Source organism: Delphinapterus leucas, chromosome 4 (genome assembly GCF_059928025.1).
Source record: "Delphinapterus leucas isolate spDelLeu-1000000601 "Yukka" chromosome 4, BTC_Dleu_Yukka2, whole genome shotgun sequence".
Lineage (NCBI taxonomy): Eukaryota > Metazoa > Chordata > Mammalia > Artiodactyla > Monodontidae > Delphinapterus > Delphinapterus leucas.
Window position 1 is genome coordinate 104,193,304 of NC_143132.1, and position 21,241 is coordinate 104,214,544.

Here is a 21,241-nt window from a genome sequence, read left to right on the forward strand (position 1 = left end):
TGTGGTCTCCTTTAATACCATGGGATGTGGGATTAGAGAACAGGGAAAAAAGCTCAAAAGAAATAAGTCAAAGAATTTCATCTGTTAGGGAACCCATAAAATTTTCAGAATGAAAAGCTCTAAATGATTACTTACATATATATAAAATGCAACAATGGAAACATTTTTGAAATCAAGGGCTGCATCAATCTCATCCATGAAGTACAGGGGAGTGGGTTTGTAGTGGTGAAGAGCAAATACTAAAGCCAATGAACTAAGTGTTTTCTCTCCTCCTGAAAGGTTGAAGATCTTCTTCCAACTTTTCTTAGGTGGTCGGACACTGTAAGAAAATCTCGTCAGTCAAATTACTTGTAAAGCTAAATTAAGACTTCGTGATTTGTTTCCCATAACTGGCTTCTACCACCTTCCTTGGGAATCTCTAATTTCCTTTTCACGAATATCAACTTCTGAGGGGTTCTTTTATAAACATGTCATTGGAGGATGAACACATAGGAACACCTGACAAAAATTTAAGATTTAAACAGCAAGCTAATAAGTAATTCTTGGTATTTTCCCTCTGTTTCCAAAGCACTTTTTGCTTTGCAATTTTAAAATACATGTTAGATTGAAATGCCTCGAAAATCAGACAAATATTTTGTAAAATCAAGTATTTACTGTTTGCCTAGAATTTATGCTGTAAACTAATATCTAGGCAAACTAGTATTTATGAAATAAAACAAGTTGTACATCTAACCTTCACATCCCACCCCTAAAAAAAATACTGAGTTTGGAGAATATGTAGAGAGAGATAACAGAAGAATCCGAAACTCAGTATACAGCATAATTACAAACCTGAACATGATTCCTTCAGAGAAAGGATCCAAGCTGTCTACAAGCTCCAGCTCAGCATCACCTCCCAAAGTAAGCATTTGGTAATTTTCCTTTAATTTATTTGTTATTATATAAAAACCTGCCATGAATTCATTAAGCCTTTGTTTCCGAAGATCTTCATATGCCTGTCTAAAATTATCCCTTTCATAAGTAATTTTGTCCAATTCTGCTACCCGCTGTAAATATAATTCTTCCTATGAAAAGAATGAGAAAAACATCAATTCAGTTATACATTTGAGATGAGAAATAACACTGCTAATTATATAAAATAAAGGCCACAATTTAGGCTAAGGTGTAGAGACTTCCTGACTATTATACAGTTTATTTGTACCTTCTTTTTATACTCTGCAATGGCACCAAGGTTTGGTTTCATTTCATGACACTGGGCTTCCAAGAGTGCAATTTGATTTGTTATGGAATCTGGGTTCTTGATTGCTTCAAGATCTTCTGGGCTTAGAAGTGGAATCTCTTCAACAGGATTATCTTCTATGGGATGCAATGATATTTTTGAAATCTAAAAGTTAAGTTAGATCAGTGTTAGAAAAGGCATAGTATTATAATTCATTGTTAAACCTCACAAATTAATATGACAAACTGCCTATCAAAACAACATATACTAAGGAGTGGTAACTAATTTGTGTATCAACTATGTTTCAAAGGACTTCAAGAAAAATAGTTGTAGTGTTCCAGGTGTTCATGTAGCCATTTGTTAAATCTCCGTTATCAGCCCTGGGGTGAAAATGTTGACTAATTCTGACCATTATGCATATTTTTCTGTATATAATAACTCCTATATACTGTTCATTTTGCCCCTATAAACCTGAGAAGTGATTATACACCATGAAATTAAGAATCACAACATACCTCAAAAACACAAAAACATAAACCCTAACCTTTTTTCACAAAGGATATCTTAAAGTTACATTTAACTATCCATAACAATTCTCACCTCTTTTTGCCAGTATTTTATTTTAGAATTATGTTCACCAATATGACCATCTACTTGTTCAAGTTTCAACTTAATACTAAGTGCATCTTTTTGAAGAGCATGTTCATTTTCCTGAATTACTTTTAGTTCTTTAAGTAGGTTACGATGTTCTTTCTGGATCTCTGGTAAGGACTCCTAAAAACCAAGAAGAAATGCTACAGATATGATCTTCTCAAACAGAACAGGGATTTTCACATTACAAAGATGAAAAAGCAAGCAATCTCTCCCCACGCCCCTTCCACTTTAAATGAAAATTTTTATTTACAGAAAAGTTACAATACAGTACTCATTTTTACTGTACAGATGAAAGTTAATATAAGTTTAACTTATTGAGTGCTTACTAGGCAAGGTATTGACATCTATAAATCTTAATTGCTTGAAATACCATCCTCTCCCCTCTCCATGTCTTACCTCTGCAGCATTTGCATTCTTTACGACCTCTGCTGCTTTGTCTTCAAGACTTTTTAGCTCTGCTGTTAAGTCATCTACTTCTTTCTCAGTATCTTTTATTTCTTTCTCTGTGCGAAAGACAGAGTCTTGTGCTTTTTTAAGATTTCTAAACAAGCAAAATCATATATTAAAAATGTGGTAATGTGTGATTTGTTATTCTGCTTCTGAAAACCTACCAAAGAACTTTTCATGACATCAATGTAACATTTTTTTCATCATAGATTTTAAAATTTATGATTTACTAAAATCCTTGAATTGGTTTTTTATGTTTATACATACACTTGTGGGATATTGTATATTTTATTAAACTCTCAGTATAAATTAATAAAACTTCCTTATATAAGCTTTTAGACTTAGACTATGAAGCACAATTGTCCATTGGATTATTATATTCTTGTCATTTTCTTGTCAGATTGGAGATTCTTAAATCTTTACACCCATGAAGCTATACCATCAAGTAAATAAATACGCCCTGGTTCAAATCAGGGCAAACAAGTGTTTTTGGCAGGGTGGAGCGGGGAGGAAACTGGACACATGACAACACACACACACACACACACACACACACACAGAGACTACTTTTTCCCTTAATGAAGTTACTTCTATTTTGACTGATAATTGTGTTTAGGCAAAACATATGGCTTATTAGCACCTTATCTTTGAACAAAAGACATTGTAATAGCGGAATAACCAGATAATCAAATGTGACTCATGTTATAATTTTAAGACAAAAGAAACAGCTGTTTACATTTCAACATTTTTATACATATTTATTAGCTTTAATTATTTTAGAAATACTTTAATACTCTGAAAATTAATTTAAAAACAAGATCTATGTTATGAACGTATTAAAAACTTTTTGGGACAATGGAATCTAGTTAATTAAATTAATCTAGTTAATTAAAAATTTAAGTTATTAAAACAATTTTGCTAAGAAATCTCAACCTTCTTATTCTCCTAAAACCTAGATCTATTTCAGTGAATCACCCTCTACTCCCTTTAAGCCAGAGAAATGAAACTCTGACTTCTATGTCCTCACAAACTTGGGAATTATATAACCACATTTTGCCAAAGCATACCCGTTTATGTTTTTAAAAACTAGTCATATGATGTTTATTATAGGTGCCCACCAAAACTCCTATTAGGTAACAACATGTCAGAAGGGCTTAATAAGTAACAGTAACAGAAACATTTAATGGACATTAAGTTTAAATATTAATGGGATGTAGGGAAGAGGAAGACAGGGTAGTATGCATACTCTACCTGTCAGCAGTCTTGATTGCTACTTGGGCTTTAGTAATAGCAGAAGCACATTCATCTAATTGTTTGTTTATTTTATCAAGTTTATCTTGTTGGGCCTTGAGTTTATGGTTATTAATTTCTACGATAATATTGTGTAACCTTTTAACCTCAGCTTCCACTTTACCAGCTCTCTCAGCCACATTGTTATACTCTGGGAAAAAAAAAAAAAGTGAAATTAATTTGTGTTTCTACGCTAATGAGCATCACTTGTTAGATGTAAATCTCTTCAGTCAATATGACTTAACCTGATGCATGCCCAAGAAATTTTAGACATTTAAGGAAAAGTACCTCAAAAAAAAACAAACCCCAAAACACAAAACCAGAATGCCCAAGTCAAAACAAATGGTGTTATATAACAACACATGGTTAAATTCTCTGGCTCAGCTGTGAACATAACCCACTTCTCTCTTACTGGCTTCATGCCCTGAAGCTCTTTTCAAAAGTTTTTAGGGTACTTTCTTGACTATTGGTCTCATAATGATTTTTACCCTTAGATAGACTATGTGCCTGACTACTGCCCGGGGTGAAGAAAATTGTGGTTGTTTTATTCAATCAAAAAAAATTCACACAATTTGGATAGCAAACCTGATGAGTTGAGCATGTTTCTGCTGGCAGTCATGGAAAAGTCTGAATTTTCTTGGTGGTGTTAGAGGCTCTGGTGTCCTGTCAAAAGCTTTGTGAATATTGACAGGCATTGGCATTAACTTTGACAGTGTAGATTATAGTAGGTACAATGTGCTTCTGTTGTTGGCAGTTGTAGTGTCATCTTCCCAATTTGGTATTTATTTATTTATTTGGCTGTGCCAGGTCTTTAGTTACGGTATGCGAACTCTTAGTTGCGGCATGTGAGATCTAGTTCCCTGATCAGGGATCGAACCCAGGCCCCCTGCACTGGGGGCGTGGAGTCTTAGCCACTGGACCACCAGGGAAGTCCCTCATCTTCCCCATTTGAGAGATGACTTTCCAGTTGTAGAAGAGGCAGTATAGTTCCTTTCATGGTTCTACAGAGTAGCTCTGGAAATTATTCTTCATGTTCAACCTAGAATTTCTTAAGCCATCACAGTGATTCTGTAAATAATCTTTTACTCTGTTAAACACACACCCACACCCCAAATCATATCTGTACTAACCAGAGTGGATTCTGTTCTCCATATTTGAATCCTAATCACTATACAATATAGGAAGGATGAAAGGTGGCAAAAAGGTAAGGAGTTCAAGCTTTCAATATCTATGTCTAGAAAAGCAAGCAGAAACAGAGCCAACTTATGGAAGGAGACTCCCATAAAGCTCCTATGGGAGGAGTGTATCAATACATTTAGCATAGGGGAAAGGAGGTAGGATGTGCTAAGAGGAAAAGATTAGATAAAGACTTAACTGTTGTTCCTCTAGATTGTCTCTTCTCTCCTGTTAGGTAGATTGGAATTTCAATATTCTCCAAATCTCACAACTTAGTATTCATCTTTTTGTCCTACATTATCAGAGAATTCTTTAGTCTGATCTTTCAAACTCATCTAGTGAGTTTAACTCCAACCTCTATTCTTTATATTTCTGAGATCACCACTTGGCTTTTTAAAAAAACAAAGCAAAACAAAACCCTGCCCTTTTTTTGTCTTCTGAATCCCCTTAGGATACTAAAATAATGTATTTATTGAAGGAATTCTTTTGCTCAAAGTGGTGATGTTCTCTGTAGTTTAAGTTCCATTAGGCTGTCTGTATGCTTAGCTCCCTTGTGGGGTAGAGTACCAGCTGCTGTGGGGTCTGGCATCATGACTTATACTGGGGGATGGGCCAGGTATGCAACTGGGAAGGGTTCCACCCTTCAGAACATCTTCCTTATTTTCAAGTACCTAACATGCATTAAAAATTCTTTTCCCTATCTACAGTAGCATGTCTATTAGAAGTAGGAGGGGAAAACTAACATCAGATAGTCTATAATTTTGAAGTCACTATTTTATACCACCTTGCTCCCCTTACTCTATTCTCTACACAACAGCCAGAGATTTAAAAAATATAAATTAATGTAAAATAAAATATATAATCTTAAAGATATGCTTGCAGAAATGGGCTTCCATATTAGATATTAACAGAGTCTACTAATAATAGCCAGCGTTTCCATGAGAGGAAATATATATGGGGCTCCTAAAAAAGTCAAGGATTTCCTTTCAAACAAGCATACAGATTCCTGTAGTCTGTGAAAGTGCTGCTATAAATGACAAAGATACACATTTTTTGTTTTAATTGACCATTAGGTTCCATCAAAGCAAACACAACAAATATTGTAGGTATTCTGGGGAAGGAGGGGTAGGGTGAAGTCCCTGTGTCTCCAAGGACAAAATATATACCCAAAATAAATGCAAGAAAAAAAGAGTCCTGTCAGATTATATCACTTCCTTGTATATGACTTTCCAACGGCTTTTAATTTCACATGGAGGCAGGGCTTAAAAGGCTCTACATTATCTGGATTCTTCCATCGTTTAACTCTAGCCACTCTGGCTTCCTAGTGTTCCTAGAAACTTCTGGCATAGTCCTTCCTGCCCCAGGGCCTCTACTTACTCCTCTACATTCTTCCTGAAATGTTCTTCTCCCAAATATCCACATGTCCACTCATACTTCCACTGGGTCTCTGCTCAAGTATCTCTGGCAGTGGCCTGTCTAACCACTGTGTCTATCTGAATCCCCATCCCATCCTGTTTTCCTGGTTTTACTTTTATCACCTAGCACCACCTGATACAGTATGCAATGTATTTATTATCTTCCCCATCTTTTAAGTGTGAGTTCCTTGAAAAGAGGGACTTTATTTTGTTCACTGCTTGATCAACAGCACCTAAAACAAAGCTTGGCCAGTAGCAGATGCTATCTGAGTGAATGCCTCAATATTAAAAATGTAGATAAATATGACCACAAAAATTAATACAGCTATATATTAATATTCAATATGCCCAGTGGACATCTATCTGCTTACAATCTTTTTACCTCTTTTTCTTTGGGAAGAAAACTCAACCTCATTTTTTGAACATTTGGATAATTGCTCCAATTCCAGTCCATCTAGTTCTTTCAGATGAACAATCAGTATTTGCCTTCCTTTGCTCATGAACCAGACTGTAACAAGGGTCTTTCTTGAAGACATGATGAAGGCTCACTGTGTTTGTTGGTGTCCCTAAGATACTGTGTAACTCACCATTACCTCCTTGTGCAATAAGATGCACATCTACCTATGTTTAATTGAAGCCAACATGGAAATAGAAGCAGGGCTGCTCAAGTGCATGATCAGAGGATTTTAATGTCAAAGTCAATTCTGACTATGAGCCTATGAACTAATTCCCTTTCTTGCTGAAAGCTTTTGGAAGAACACTTATATGTTTATATACAAGAAGAAAAAGTTCTGGAAGGAAAAATGTGTTTTCTCTAAGCTCTCAAACAAATAAAATAACTATTATCTTGAAGGGTCCTTAGGAAGACTGGGCCAAAGTATACAAAATATAAAATTAAAAGCATGGGTATCAGAATCAGACTGCCTTGTTCCTGAATTCCTATACCACCACCATATGCTATGCGACCTTGGGCAAATTGTATAAACCATTCTGTGCCTCAGTTTTCTTATCTGTCAAATGAAGTACTTAATAGTACTTTATAACCTTCTGAGAAATAAAAACAAAAATCATAAAACAGAGTGGTCACTTGTCTATAATATATGAAATCTGCTACTTTTTATTCTACAAACTGCTATCTTAAACATTCCAAATATTACAAACCTGTTTTTGACCACACAGGGGGAAAAAAAAGTGTATATCCTTAAACATACCTGTCTTGAAAGCAGTAACATTTTCTTCTAGCAATTTCTGCTTTTTTTGGTCGGGGGCTGTAGCAAGTACATTAGCTTCAAGTTCCTTAACTTGGACATTCAAATATTCTTCTTGCTCTGATAAACGCTACAGAAATGTTTTAACATTCAAAGCTGTTAGTATTTTAAACTTATTAACAATAACATTTGCTTTAAACATTCTAAAAAAAAAAAAGGTACTTAAAATCTTTAAGAGAAAGACAAAAACAAGAAAGGGCAGAAAACACGAACAATTAATATAGAAATCGAAAATGGCCAACAAAACGCATGAAATGTATACACTCATTATGAAGATAAGTTAAAATGCTATTTTTTAGTATTTACATCAGATTAGCAAACTTACAACAAACTGAAGAGTACCTAGTGTTCAAAGACTTGGAAAAATTATTTGCATATGCTACTATTAGTAAATGAATTAGAACCGTCTTTTCGAGAACAATTTGGCATTATGCAACAAACGCTTAAAACACTGTACAGGGCTTCCCTGGTGGTGCAGTGGTTGAGAGTCCGCCTGCTGATGCAGGGGACACGGGGTCGTGCCCCGGTCCGGGAAGATCCCACATGCCGCAAAGCGGCGGGGCCCGTGAGCCATGGCCGCTGAGCCTGCGCGTCCGGAGCCTGTGTTCCGCAACGGGAGAGGCCACAGCAGTGAGAGGCCCGCGTACCACAGAAAACCCCCCCCAAAAAACCCAAAAACAACACTGTACACACATACTGGGTAATAATTATAGTTTTAGACCTCTAACCTAAGGAAATAATTGGATGAGTGTATTAAGGTGTGCCTAAGAAGGATATTTAAAACACAGCAGTGTACATAGTCAACACAGAAAAATATTTATCAAATCGTGATACGAACAAAATATGCCAATACAATTGCACACAAAATAAATGTACATTGGCTTGGAAAGAAAATCATAATTAATAAGTGAAGAAAAGTTAATAAGACTCATTAAAAATTCATATGCAAATTTAATATGTATATCAATATCTACCATATACATAAACACATACATGCAAACTAGACACACTAAAAGTTGAAAGACATACATAAAAATTTAAGGTGATAATCTTTTGAGTATTTCCTAAAAACTGTTTTCTGATTTTGTTTTTTAAAAGAGACTGGGCATGTATTGCTTTTTCATAATTAAGAAAACATTTCACTTTGAGAAGAGAATGAAATAAAGGGTCACATAGTTGCTAAGGGAAGACACATTTCTATGGAGTACAAATGGAAGCCAGAAATAGCTGTGGCTGGAGCAAACACTGTGACAGGGCGTTTATCCATTAGTACTCGGGGAAACAAAATCAACAGATGCGCCTTACACCTAGAGACCCAGCCTCCTCCTCCCCCCTTATATTTTAAAATTATAAGCAAACAGCAAAATGCTTCTGCCAAATTGCTGTTGAATTCCAATAGTTTCAGCTAATATTGATTAAAAAAGTACCTGGATGCTTGCAGTAAACTTTTCTAGTGTATTCCTCATTTCTCGTTCACTATGCCTTAACTTAACTACTGCTTCTTCCAGTTGTACTTTCTGTTCCTGAATTTGCACTGCTTTTTGAGAGTCTCTCTGCAACTGTGATTCCATTTTATTTACCTATAAAGAAGAATACCAGTGAAATAAGTTTATTCCAAGAGTCATTTCAGATTAACAGCAATTTATGAATGAAGAAAACCCAAATTTCTGATCTTAAAGACTAGAAACAAAGCAAACAACCCAGGTCCAATTCCAAAACCTAAAGCTTAGGAGATGGTCAACTAATTTCTGCATCATAGAATCAGATGAAAAGACAATTTTAAGTGTTGTATAGTCAACTACTATTACAATGAAGGTATACTACACAAATATTTAAGTGGAAAAATATAAACTATTTCAAAATATGAAAAAAAATCAAGCCACAACTCTTCAGAAAAAGTTAGGTATCCAGGACATCTAAGTACATATTTTTAAGGAAGAAAAAAGTATAGTGTTCCGAGGGTGATAATGGAACAGAGCAGTATTTCCTGAGCATTTTGACATTCCTCTTATACTTCTGGACATATAAAATTTGGAAACATGTATCAGAAGTCTTTGCTATATTTACAACTTAAAGAATTATGTCAAAATAGAAAAGCTAATTATATAATACATCAGTAACTATGTGAAGAAACAAATTAAATGTCAAACAGTAAGTAAATGGTTAAATAAATTATGATATGATCCAAATGTCATAACAGAGAAAGATATATATGTCGAGCATATATTTTTAAATTAACATACTTTTAGAACTTTAACAAGTTTCATATAAAATCCCACAGCTTATATACTAGTCATTTAGAGAAAATTCAATCTGTTAATTGAAAATTTGATTACAGTACATTTAAAATAGCAGAATTTTACAGTATGTTACTTATCAGTAAAGCTGCTTTAACAAAAATGTCTTGACCATAATTTTGTACATGCTGACCTCTTCTTCTGAGATTTCAACAACAACTGATGAACCCATCCTTCCTTTCATTACTTTGCTTCCACCACCAGTCATTGTACCTGGAGAACAGAGGAGAGAAGTCAGACTTAGATGTCTCCCCCAACAAGATTAAATAAACTCAATGGCAGAGAAAAAAAAACATTACCTGACTGTTCTATGATTTGCCCCTGTAATGTTACCACTCTCCATCTTCTATCTTTCTGATATGCTACTCTTGTGGCTTGATCTAAGTTGTCAGCTACTAAGGTATCCCGTAAGGCAAAGTAAAAAGCTTGGCGAATTTCCTCATCTTTTACTTTTACTAAATCAAATAATCGAGGAGTATTTTCAGGAGTTTGAATTTTGGTCATTTTCTTTGCCCACACTGCCATCTAAACATAAAAAAGAAAAATAATATATATATAAAGATCATTTCTGTTAGGTATAATTTATAGAATACACATGTATTAAACATAAGGACATGTATACAAAGTTCTGAGTATCTACATAATTGAGTATTACTTTACTGTTTTTTTGCCGTACGCGGGCCTCTCACTGTTGTGGCCTCTCCCTTTGCGGAGCACAGGCTCCGGACGCGCAGGCTCAGCGGCCATGGCTCACGGGCCCAGCCGCTCTGCGGCATGTGGGATCTTCCCGGACCGGGGCACGAACCCGTGTCCCCTGCATCGGCAGGCGGACTCTCAACCACTGCGCCACCAGGGAAGCCCTACTTTACTGTTATTTTAAAAAAGAAGTTATTGTAAAACTATCTCTATTCACAGATGACATGATCTTATACGTATTAAAATCCCAAGGAATCCATACATTAAAAAACTATTAGAACTAACATGAATTCAGCAAAGTTGCAGAATACAAGATCAATATGCAGAAATTAATTGTATTTCTATACACTAGCAATGAATAATCTGAAAATGAGATTAAGAAAATTCCATTTACAATATACTAAAAACAAAACAAAAACCCTAGGACACTCCTGATATTAAAGAACAAAATGAAAGGACTCCTGATTTTAAAGCTTACTACAAAGCTATAGTAATCAAGACAGTGTGATATCAGTGTAAGGACAGACACAGATAAATGAAGAGTCCAGAAATAAACCCTTACATTTATGATCAGTTGATTTTTGATAAGGGTGCCAAGAAAATTCAACAGGGAAAGAATACAAATGGTGCTGGAACAACCCGATATCCAAAAGAGTAGAGTTGGACCCCTACTTTACACTGTATTATAAAATTAACTTAATATGGATTAAAAAACTAAATTTAGAACCTAAAGCTGTAAAAGTCTTAGAAAACAGAGGTAAATCACCCTGCCATTGGATTACACAGTAGTTTCTTAGATATGACACCCAAAATACAAGGAACTAAAAATAAACTGGACTTCTATCTAAATTTTTTGCTTCAGAGGACATCATCAAGAATGTGAAAAGAGAGCCCACAGAATGGGAGAAAACATTTGCAAATTACATACCTGACAAGAGACTTGTATCCAGAATATATAAAGAATTCTTACAACTCAACAGTAAGACAAACCAATTAACAAATGGGCAAAGAATGTGAACAGATTTTTCTCCAAAGATAAACATATGGCCAATAAATAAGCACATGAAAAGATGTCGTACAAAAACCTGTGTACAGGAATGTTCATGGCAGCATTAACCATAATACCCAAAACATGGAAACAACCCAAATGTCCATCAATTGATGAATAAACAAACTGTGCTACATCATATAATGGAATATCATTTGGCAGTAAAAAGGAATGAAGTGCTGATACACATGTATTAGCCCCACCCCCTGCAAAGAGAAGAGAGGAAACTTATTTATTTATTTATTTTTTGCCACACCATGCGGCGTGCAGGATCTTAGTTCCCTGACCAGGGACTGAACACGCCCCCCACAGTGGAAGTGTGGAGTCTTAACCACTGGACCGCCAGGGAAGTCTCAACATGGATGACCTTTGAAAAGTAAGTTAAAGAAGCCATACACAAAAGGCTACATATTATATGATTTCATTTATACAAAATGTCCATAATATGTAAATCTAGAGACAAAAAGTAGATTAAAGGTTGCAGGGGGATGGAGGGGTGGGAGAACAGGGGTAGTGACTCCTAATGTGTATGGGGTTCCTCTTTTGGGGTGATGAAAATATTGTGGAATTAGACAGTGGTCATGACTAACAATCCAGACCATGTGAATGTACTAAAACCTGCTGAACTACGTATTTTAAAATAATGAATTTTATGGTTGTGAATTGTATCTCAGTAAGTGTTCCTTTTTCTTTTTTCTTTTTTTTAAAGTAGTTATTGACGATGGAAGTTAGAAATGCAAACTACCAATCACTGTAACATTGGAATGTATATTCCTTTAGGGGAGGCAGTAGAGGATTTTTTTTCACAACCATGTAACCCCAGAGCCTAATATAATCCTCAAAACCTATCAGGTGTTCACTTAAATAACTATGAAAAAAAAGCCAGGATTCAAAATCAAAAAACACTTGGCACTTAAAAAGTAAATTACAGGTAGATTATGAATACCCACCTTATCCAAACCTATAAAGGTTGCAACTCCAATATTTTGTCTTTTAAGGAAGTTTACACATTCTTGGGCCGTATCGATAGAATCAACAACAATGTAGTCTAATGCATGACAACAGGATGAAATAGCAATATCATATTTTTCATCAATTGCTCCTAAGTCCCCCTAATAATTGAGAAGAGGGGGGAAAAAATCAATGCACAATCAGCAAGGAATTAGGCACAGGATCATTTTATTAGTAATTCATATAGATTTTTCAAGTTGTGTTTAACTGAACTATACCTACGTATGGCTTTAAACAGTACAAAAAGGGTACACAGTGAAAAATTTAAGTGTTCCTCACATTCAACCTTTCTCTTCTGCAAAGGCAATCACTACTAGAATTTTTAATCTACCTTAAAAAAAAACTTATGGATATACAGAGTTTGAATTTTTAATGAGCACAAAATGAGAGAACTGTTTTCACTGCATGTAAATAAAAATGTATAGTGTGAAGATTTGAAACCTAAAAGTATTATAAGCAAAATAACTTATAGAATAATAAAACTCTGAATTATTGAAGGCCATTTAAGATTATGTAAATCTGCTTCTCAGTCTATTAATAAATAAGCTATCCCCATTTCCTTCCAGCCACCTTCTAGCTGGCCACAGCTCCCTTCCTTCTTCAGGCTCAGGAGCTCAGGCTTCAGGTACCCACTATCCCTAGCCTTGGGTTTTGACATCATCCCTTGTTGATTTTCCTAAACTCTAGCCACAACCTTTAGTATAATGGTATAAAACCCAGAATATAATTTATCAAGTTCTTATTTTTTTAAAAAAAGAAAAAAGGAGTTTGTTAAGTTTATCACTAGAGTTGGATCACTTTCTTAAAATGACTATAATTATACAAAATTAAAAAAAAAACCCAAAACTATCTGTAACATGAACAAATACATACCACAAAGAATTTTATCATGCCTGAGTGTAAGAGCAAAATGTTTAAAAATGAATGTCCTTTAAAAGAAACAAAAGTAAATGTTATTTTATGTACAGAGACACTTAATATACAGTTCTTTAAGTCAAGGTAAGAAAATTATAACATCTGAGAAAAATGTATAGTCATTTACAAATAAATTTACTTTACCAATCTTCCATATATTCCTGGAATTCTGCCAGATTTTTTTTCTTGAATTATTGCATCAAGGACTTTCCCCCTACTTCGATTCATTGCTAAGGAACTCTTCGCTTCTTCAACTTTTTGGAAAAGATCACGAACCAAACTTTTGAAATTTATTTCTTCTTGTGTAAGTTTTTGAAGTTGTTTTTCTTTCTAAAGGTGAAAATAAAGAAAATGAATCCCAGAAGGTTACACCCTATCACAGTATAGAATTAGTTGTAATACCTAAAAAAAGAAGGAAAGGCCAATAATCAACACTTGAACAAGGACTAAGCTGTCACATTGCAACCGTTGGTTTGATTTTGAAAAATATGGATGGGTTTTCTGTTTTAAAGGGGGCATAAATTATTTGGGTCAATAATAAGGAATATAAACACAATATAGACCTAGGAGCAGTGCACTGACTGCTAGAGCTAGAGGAGTTAGGGTTGTGGAAATCCCAATTTGGCACCACACAGTTAGGCATAAATGTGTCCTAATTCTTATATTCTTACACTAATCAAAAACAGACCTCAATACAGGACTCTAGTTATGGGTGACCGGGCAGGACTATGATTACACTGTGCCTTGCTTTTTAAATAAAAGGAGATTTATTATATAGTATTATATAGCATATATTATTATATCTAATTAAATAAAGGAAAACAAAGAACAAAAAAAGCATAGCTCTGAAATGAAGGAGAGCATGATGAGTGAACACTACTACTGCTAAACAAAAATGTCAGGCTGCGAAGAAGAGGAACCACACACATGCACACAAAAAGCCTAATTCTCAGTTTCTCAATCTCCAAGTTAGTGCAGCCATTTTTCTGACATTCTCCTTCACTTCCTGGCTTTAAATTATTACCTCTATTACCAGTCAAACTGGTTTAAAGTATTGATAAAAGCTCAAGTTACAGATGTAATTTATCCAAAAATAAACTGAATCATGAGGAAGATAGAAGTAGTCACTGAATATAACTTAAGTTTACATTTAAATTCTATACGGCCATTAAGTTCTCTGATGACCAAGCGGTGTGCATTTACTAAAATGAAAAAGACTTCATTTTCAGTGTAATTTCTCTCCAAGCAGCATTTTCTATTGCCATCTTGCCTAATGATGCTTTTGAGATTAAAGTTATGAAATTCCTTAGATGTCTAATTCACTCAAGGATAGCAGAGGACGTGGATGAGCTAATAAGCCAGATGTCTTGATTAGTTTAACAACTTGCAGTCCCAACAAAGAAAACTACATTCATAAATTCAAAAACAGAAAAAAATACACTAAGATAGTTGACTTGCATATCTGTTCACACACACACTTACACTTATTTGTGATTTTCCTTTACCATTGCCGAAGTTGTCTACACTTAGATTTAGGGAAACAAAAAACTTTCTTCTGTTTAAATTTTTATAATGGGAAATAATGGTGGCGGCAGTGATATTATTTGCTGTTTGACACTTGAAGGGAGAACGCAGCTTCTTGATAGTCTTGATTCGTATCAGATAGAATACTGAAATATTAACCCCATTATTTTCGGAAAGATTACACTAAACAATAACAAGAAAAATATCTATGTACCAGTCACTTAAGATGTTGAGATCAGGACTTCCCTGGTGGCGCAGTGGTTAAGAATCCGCCTGCTAATGCAGGGGACACGGGTTCGAGCCCTGGTCAGGGAAGATCCCACATGCCACGGAGCAACTAAGCCCGTGCACCACAACTACTGAAGCCCACACGCCTAGAGTCTGTGCTCCGCAACAAGAGAAGCCACTGCAATGAGAAGCCCGTGCACCGCAACGTAGAGGAGCCCCCACTCGCAGCAACTAGAGAAGGCCTGTGCGCAGCAACAAAGACTCAGTGCAGCCAAAAAGAAAAAAAAAAAGGTGTTGAGATTTAAAAAAATATATGTAAATATAAAAATAAATAAAACTAGGGTTCATAAACAATGTTCACATGAAATACAGAAGAAGATTTACCTCCTTTAGTTCATGTTCAACTTGAGGGAGTTTTGCCTGTATATCTCCAATTGCAGCTTTCCTTTCTTTGAGAGTCTCAGAAGCTGCCATTAGAGCTTCATTGGCCTTACTTAATTGAGACACTGCGGTATTATGACGACTGAGATAGATATCAAGTTCTGATTGGGCTACATCCATCTTTGAACGTGCTTCATTTACTGATTTGCTGAAATCCATAAGTTCTTTCTCTCGACTCTGTTAAAATATGATAGACCCCATTAAATCCGAAATATACGTGTTTTCAAACCTAAACTGAAATGGAAACCATACATTTTGAATTTAACTTAATAGATTCTACAAGCACAATATACAGAAATAAATCTCACAAGTGGAATGGACTAACAGTTTTTGCCTAGTTGTGAATGTTCATGGTATAGTCTTTTCCCAACTGATTTCACAAGAGCTTAACAAGGTAGATATCATACTAATATCTAATATCTCAATTTAGAGATTAAAATGACAAAGAAGGAGTGGTTGAAAGAGAACAAAAATGTGGATCTGAAATCTAGATTCCATGGTCTTTCCACATTACCTTACCTAAAATGGTAAGGTGTAAGGACTACTCAGCAGAAAGTTTCCTCAAGTATATTTATGTTGGAAATCTTTTTAAGTTTTGAGGTAAGGTGAGGTAATCCCCAACACAAGTCATAATTTGATGAGTGAGTAGAAATTTTGGACTACTGTAGTTGACTGTGTAGAAAGGACCTACTTATTAGAATAATGGAATAAGAAAAGCCCTTACAAAAGCCTAACCCTTTTATTTCACATACAAAGCATTGGCCCAGTAATATAGTATGATATTAGAACATGCCCATATTTCAAAACAGAATCAATTTAGTCCGTAAAGAAACTCCAAAACACTTCATGGAGGTATAATTAACAAAGGTCTTATGTAACTGACTTAAGTAACGTTAAGTCAATTCAACTCAATTACTGTCATCTATTAAATATCTATTTAACATGCTCAGTGTTGTCTAAAAGGCTGTGGTGAATATAAACAAAGATAGCTAAACTCTGTGCTTATACTCTTGCTGGGGAGACAAGACATATCAATGAGACAATCTCACACTCTTGCTTTAGGGAAGTGCTAACATAATGTAGTAGCTAATATTTATTAATTCCTTACTTTCTAGGCACTTTATGTAAGTAAACACACGTTTTATTTTCACAAAGATTCACAAGATGGGTAATATTTTCTTCCTCATTTTGAGGAAGATAACTTGGAGACATAACCTGAGTTCAGAGATAATAAGGGATTGACCTAGGATTTGAGCCAAGAACTGACACATGAGCCATGGTTAAAACTATTACAGAAGAGCTACAGAAGCAAAGAAAGGAGATGTCATCTATGGTTAGTGTGGTCCCAAGCATTTATATGTAGTAACGAATACATTACCAAGAAAATAATTTAAGAGAAGATGAAAAAGAAAATTTGATGATTAAGTCAATGTGTAACGAAGAACTGCACATAAAGTATTTGATGAGTATTTTCTTCTACCACTATAAGTTCTCGTTAACTTTTTTTTAAAATGAGAAAGCAAACAACAAAAAAGGGAAAGAGTCTAGGCTAACCATCTTTAGGAATGGTAGATATTAAAAGTCCAAACTTTTTCTTCTAACAGTTCATTTTTTAATATTACTATAAAAACAATCTTCAAGATTAACAAAAAAAAAGCCAGCAAAATATATGCCAACTGATAAAGAAATCTTACTTCTTTTTCTTTCTGAAGCCCTTGTGTTTCCTGTTTAAGGCTATCCATAACTTCCTTTAATTTTTTTTCTTCTTTTTCTTTTTCTTTCTCAAGGGCATTATTTCTAGTTGTTGTCTCAGTTATGATATTCTCACTCTTGGCAGGTATACTTTTAAATTCTTCAACCTAAGATTATAAAACAAATTAAAGTTACTAGAAGCATGTACCTTTAGGCTATCCAACACCATCAATATTTGGCTTATCTAAAAGCATTTCTCAGGATCTTCCAGATCTTTGCGGTTTTCACTGTAATTAAGTTTAAAGCAGCTAGTTCTAGCAAGTACTTCCTTAATCGTCTGCTGCAATTTCTATGTTCTCTCAGTCTAATGGTAAAACTAATTCTACGAATTCCTGATTCCTTATGGAGGACAACTCTTCCTCGCTGAGCAGTAGATCTTCCTTCTGCTCCAACTTTAGGCTGTAATTATCCTTCTTCACCTGTGAATATGGTCTGAGTACATGGAATTCCCTAAAGTACCCTTCAAAGTACATTACAACTTACCACAAATTACCCATACACCCCTAGTTTCCCTCAAATCTCAAGATCTTTCCTAACTTTACCCTTCCAGAGTCACCACATAGGACTAGTATTTTATTCCATTAATACCTTCCAGTAGTTATCACTTTTCCACAGTTGATTCCTAAAGGCTAATTATCTCTACTACAGTTACATTTGGCTTAATCTGCCCAATTCAGGGGTTTCTATCAAATCCATGTTATTTTGTTTATTCTGATTATCTATTACCAGAGAAATTAAACATTTCCCAAAATGGTGTCCCTCAAACACTGATTCACATAGATGTGTTACTGTACTGAGCATAAAGCATTTTGTGAACAAATGCATTCAGAAAATGCTTACAAGTTGAAGCAGAGCCTGTCTTATAATTACCATGTAATTATATGGTACAAAACTTTTTTTTTTTTTAATAAATTTATTTTATTTTTGGCTGCGTTGGGTCTTCGTTGCTGCACGTGGGCTTTCTCTAGTTGTGGCGATCGGGGGGCTACTCTTTGTTGTGGTGCGCGGGCTTCTCATTGCAGTGGCTTCTCTTGTTGCAAAGCTGGGCTCTAGGCGCGTGGGCTTCAGTAGTTGCAGCACGTGGGCTCAGTAGTTGTGGCTCACGGGCTCTAGAGCACAGGCTCAGTAGCTATGGCACACGGGCTTAGTTGTTCCACGGCATGTGGGATCTTCCTGGACCAGGGCTCGAACCCGTGTCTCCTGCACTGGCAGGCGGATTCTCAACCACTGCGCCACCAGGGAAGCCCGGTACAAAACTTTTTTGAGGGGAGAGGCTTTATGTGTCTCATCTATTAATATCTGATTAAACTATGAATATAGTTTGAAACACCCCAAATTAATTGATTTATTAGTCTGGCTCCTAGCAAGTTAGGCATTCTGGTCTAAACCTCATCTTTCTTTTTTTGAAACCTCAGTCTAGCTAATCCACCACTTGCTGTAAATTATGAACTTCCCCTTCCCTCCTTTTTAAGGGAAAACTCCTGCTGATACTCTTAACTTGATTTCTGCAGACAAAGGTACTATTTTTAAAAATCTATGATATGTAGCCAAAAACATCTCTTTAAATCATACACTCTAGGAAGAAGAAAATTGTCACCAAAACAGAATTGCTGATTTGGTAAATATTTTGCCAACAATGTATATCAGAAACATAAGCTCTAAAACTCAAAGTCAATGGATACAGGATTTCCCTTTGGGGAAAAATCAGGTTGAGATAATTCCTGAAACACTTAACATTCAGAATCCCAACTCATTCTCTTAGGTAGTATGGGCCAAGAACATTCATGAAAAATAATAAAAACTACATGTGATATTCAGACCTGAAATTTTAAGAATTTCTCCCCTATAACTTACCTTTTCTTTATCTTTTTGAAGTTGTTTTTCCAGTTTTCTGGCTTTACTTGTAGCATGCTTTAATTTTTCCCTAACTTGAACATCTTCTAAATCTAGTTTTGTAAATTTTTCTTTGTTCTCCTCAATAAATTTTGTAATTTTGTTCAGCTTCCTAGCAAAGTAAGAAAATTCAGTCACTATTTTGGATATTCTGATATTTTAAAGCCACCTTATATACCTTGCCTGGTTATAAATGTATCCAAGTTCTTATAAGGTAGGATCCTGTTTCAAGCTGACCCTCTCCTCCACCCATATTTGAAGGAGCTGTTAAAATGTGTGACTATAGGAGTTATTTTGTCCTTCTAAGCTGGATTGGAAATAATCACTATGATGTCTAGGTATAGAAAAATTTGACCATAAAAAATAAGCAAAACTCATTTTAAAGAATAAAAAAGAAAACTGCATAGGTAAGGGATATTGGTGTCATTGAGGATTAATATGAGAAAGGTAATGAGAAAACTTTAAGACAACTAACCTGTCAGGTTAAATGCTTGTTTGCTATGATGTTTTGTGTTATTATGTTCTGCCACTAGGGGGTAGCAGCCTGCATTATTTTAAGACCAGTGTTGGGCAGTCAAATCTGTGATAATCATCAACTAGATGTAAGTCAATTAAGTTTTTTGTCTGCAAAAGGAGACCATTTTATATGCTGGCAAATGTATTACACGCATGTGCTGGCAGTAAGTTTATATACAGACACACACACATACATGCAATAAAATGTAACTAAATAATCTAAATACTTTTAGTACTTTCCAAAAGATTATTACTTCTCTACATCTTTTACATCTTTATTCTTAGCTTTCATTTCGTTTGACAGTATATTGCTCTTCTCATTAATTTCTTTGGTATCTTCATGAATTTTTTCCTTTTGAGTCTCCATTTCAGCAATTCGTTTCTGCAGATCATAACTAGAGAGAGGAAAAAAAAGATATCAGAGATCCTAAAATACCATTTCTAAAATTCTCTATTTTAGTAAAATCAGCTGTTTCTAAAGTATTTTTAACCACAGTCAATTAACAATTACCTAGGATTACTGACAGGGAAGGGGGAACCAACCTAGGGTCAAGGCTAGAATTAGGAATAAAAATAGGCTCCACATAAACAAAATTAGATCTGCTATTATATGAATTCAAACGAATGTATATGTAAAACTATTAAGCATAGTAATACTTGTGAACCCACCTCCCAACTTAAAGTAGGATACTTAAAAGTCAACTTCAATACTATGGTAAACAACCCTAATTTAATGAATTCATCACATAAAGCAACTTTTAGAATTTTTTTAACTTCAGTCTTCACATTTCTCTAATATGGGAAAAGAGAAGGGCTTAGACTTACTGCCAGAAACTAATACAAAAATTGATAAATTAAGGTACTTACATGTAATATTGACAAACATGATTCTTTTTTCTAAATATTTCATTTTCCAAGGTAAGAAATTCAATGGCTATGTTTTTCTCTCCTTCTAAGGCGTCCTTTTCCTTTTCCACCATCTTAACTCTGTTTAACTACAAAAGTTAAAAGTGTAGAGATTGTTCATATGAAGTGTATTTGAGCAATTTGAATTTAAAATATGCCAACATTAGATAAAAAACATATAAACTACATTAATATAACAATGATCCTCTGAAATGCCAATAAGAAAAATATAAAATTCAACCTAAAACACTAAACTCTGCCTGAATAATTATGACTATAACTTGAATATCTAGCTCAGTAAAATTAGTTAATACAGAAAACATTCTGGTTTACAATACAACTAAAGTCTACAGAAGATTCACCTTCTCTCCTCTGTGTTCATTTAATATTTCAAATCTCCGACACAAGACTTTAATAGGTTCATTTAGCCGTCCACAACCAATTATATCTTCTAAATATTCAAGCATACCCTCATCATGTTCAGTCTGGCCTTTTGGTTTCATCATAGCAATTTGTTCAACTTCACCCTTTAAAAAAAGTAATAT

General features: G+C 34.8%; 1 protein-coding gene across 3 annotated transcripts in view; it reads right to left on the reverse strand.

The window, feature by feature from the left end:
- Positions 1 to 21,241, reverse strand: part of SMC4 (structural maintenance of chromosomes 4) — a 34,601-nt gene that overhangs the window by 1,520 nt on the left and 11,840 nt on the right. For all 3 annotated transcript variants that reach the window (XM_022573380.3, XM_089910951.1, XM_022573389.3), the window contains exons 6-23: positions 21,059 to 21,223; positions 20,658 to 20,785; positions 20,045 to 20,185; positions 19,236 to 19,386; positions 17,324 to 17,488; positions 15,573 to 15,806; positions 13,581 to 13,766; positions 12,461 to 12,622; positions 10,066 to 10,291; positions 9,900 to 9,979; positions 8,897 to 9,049; positions 7,413 to 7,539; positions 3,572 to 3,761; positions 2,270 to 2,414; positions 1,820 to 1,993; positions 1,202 to 1,384; positions 832 to 1,064; positions 136 to 319 (exon numbers count right to left, since the gene is read on the reverse strand). In XM_022573380.3, the coding sequence (XP_022429088.2) occupies positions 136 to 319; positions 832 to 1,064; positions 1,202 to 1,384; positions 1,820 to 1,993; positions 2,270 to 2,414; positions 3,572 to 3,761; positions 7,413 to 7,539; positions 8,897 to 9,049; positions 9,900 to 9,979; positions 10,066 to 10,291; positions 12,461 to 12,622; positions 13,581 to 13,766; positions 15,573 to 15,806; positions 17,324 to 17,488; positions 19,236 to 19,386; positions 20,045 to 20,185; positions 20,658 to 20,785; positions 21,059 to 21,223 (3,027 nt within the window). The remainder of the gene's footprint in view (positions 1 to 135; positions 320 to 831; positions 1,065 to 1,201; positions 1,385 to 1,819; positions 1,994 to 2,269; positions 2,415 to 3,571; positions 3,762 to 7,412; positions 7,540 to 8,896; positions 9,050 to 9,899; positions 9,980 to 10,065; positions 10,292 to 12,460; positions 12,623 to 13,580; positions 13,767 to 15,572; positions 15,807 to 17,323; positions 17,489 to 19,235; positions 19,387 to 20,044; positions 20,186 to 20,657; positions 20,786 to 21,058; positions 21,224 to 21,241) is intronic.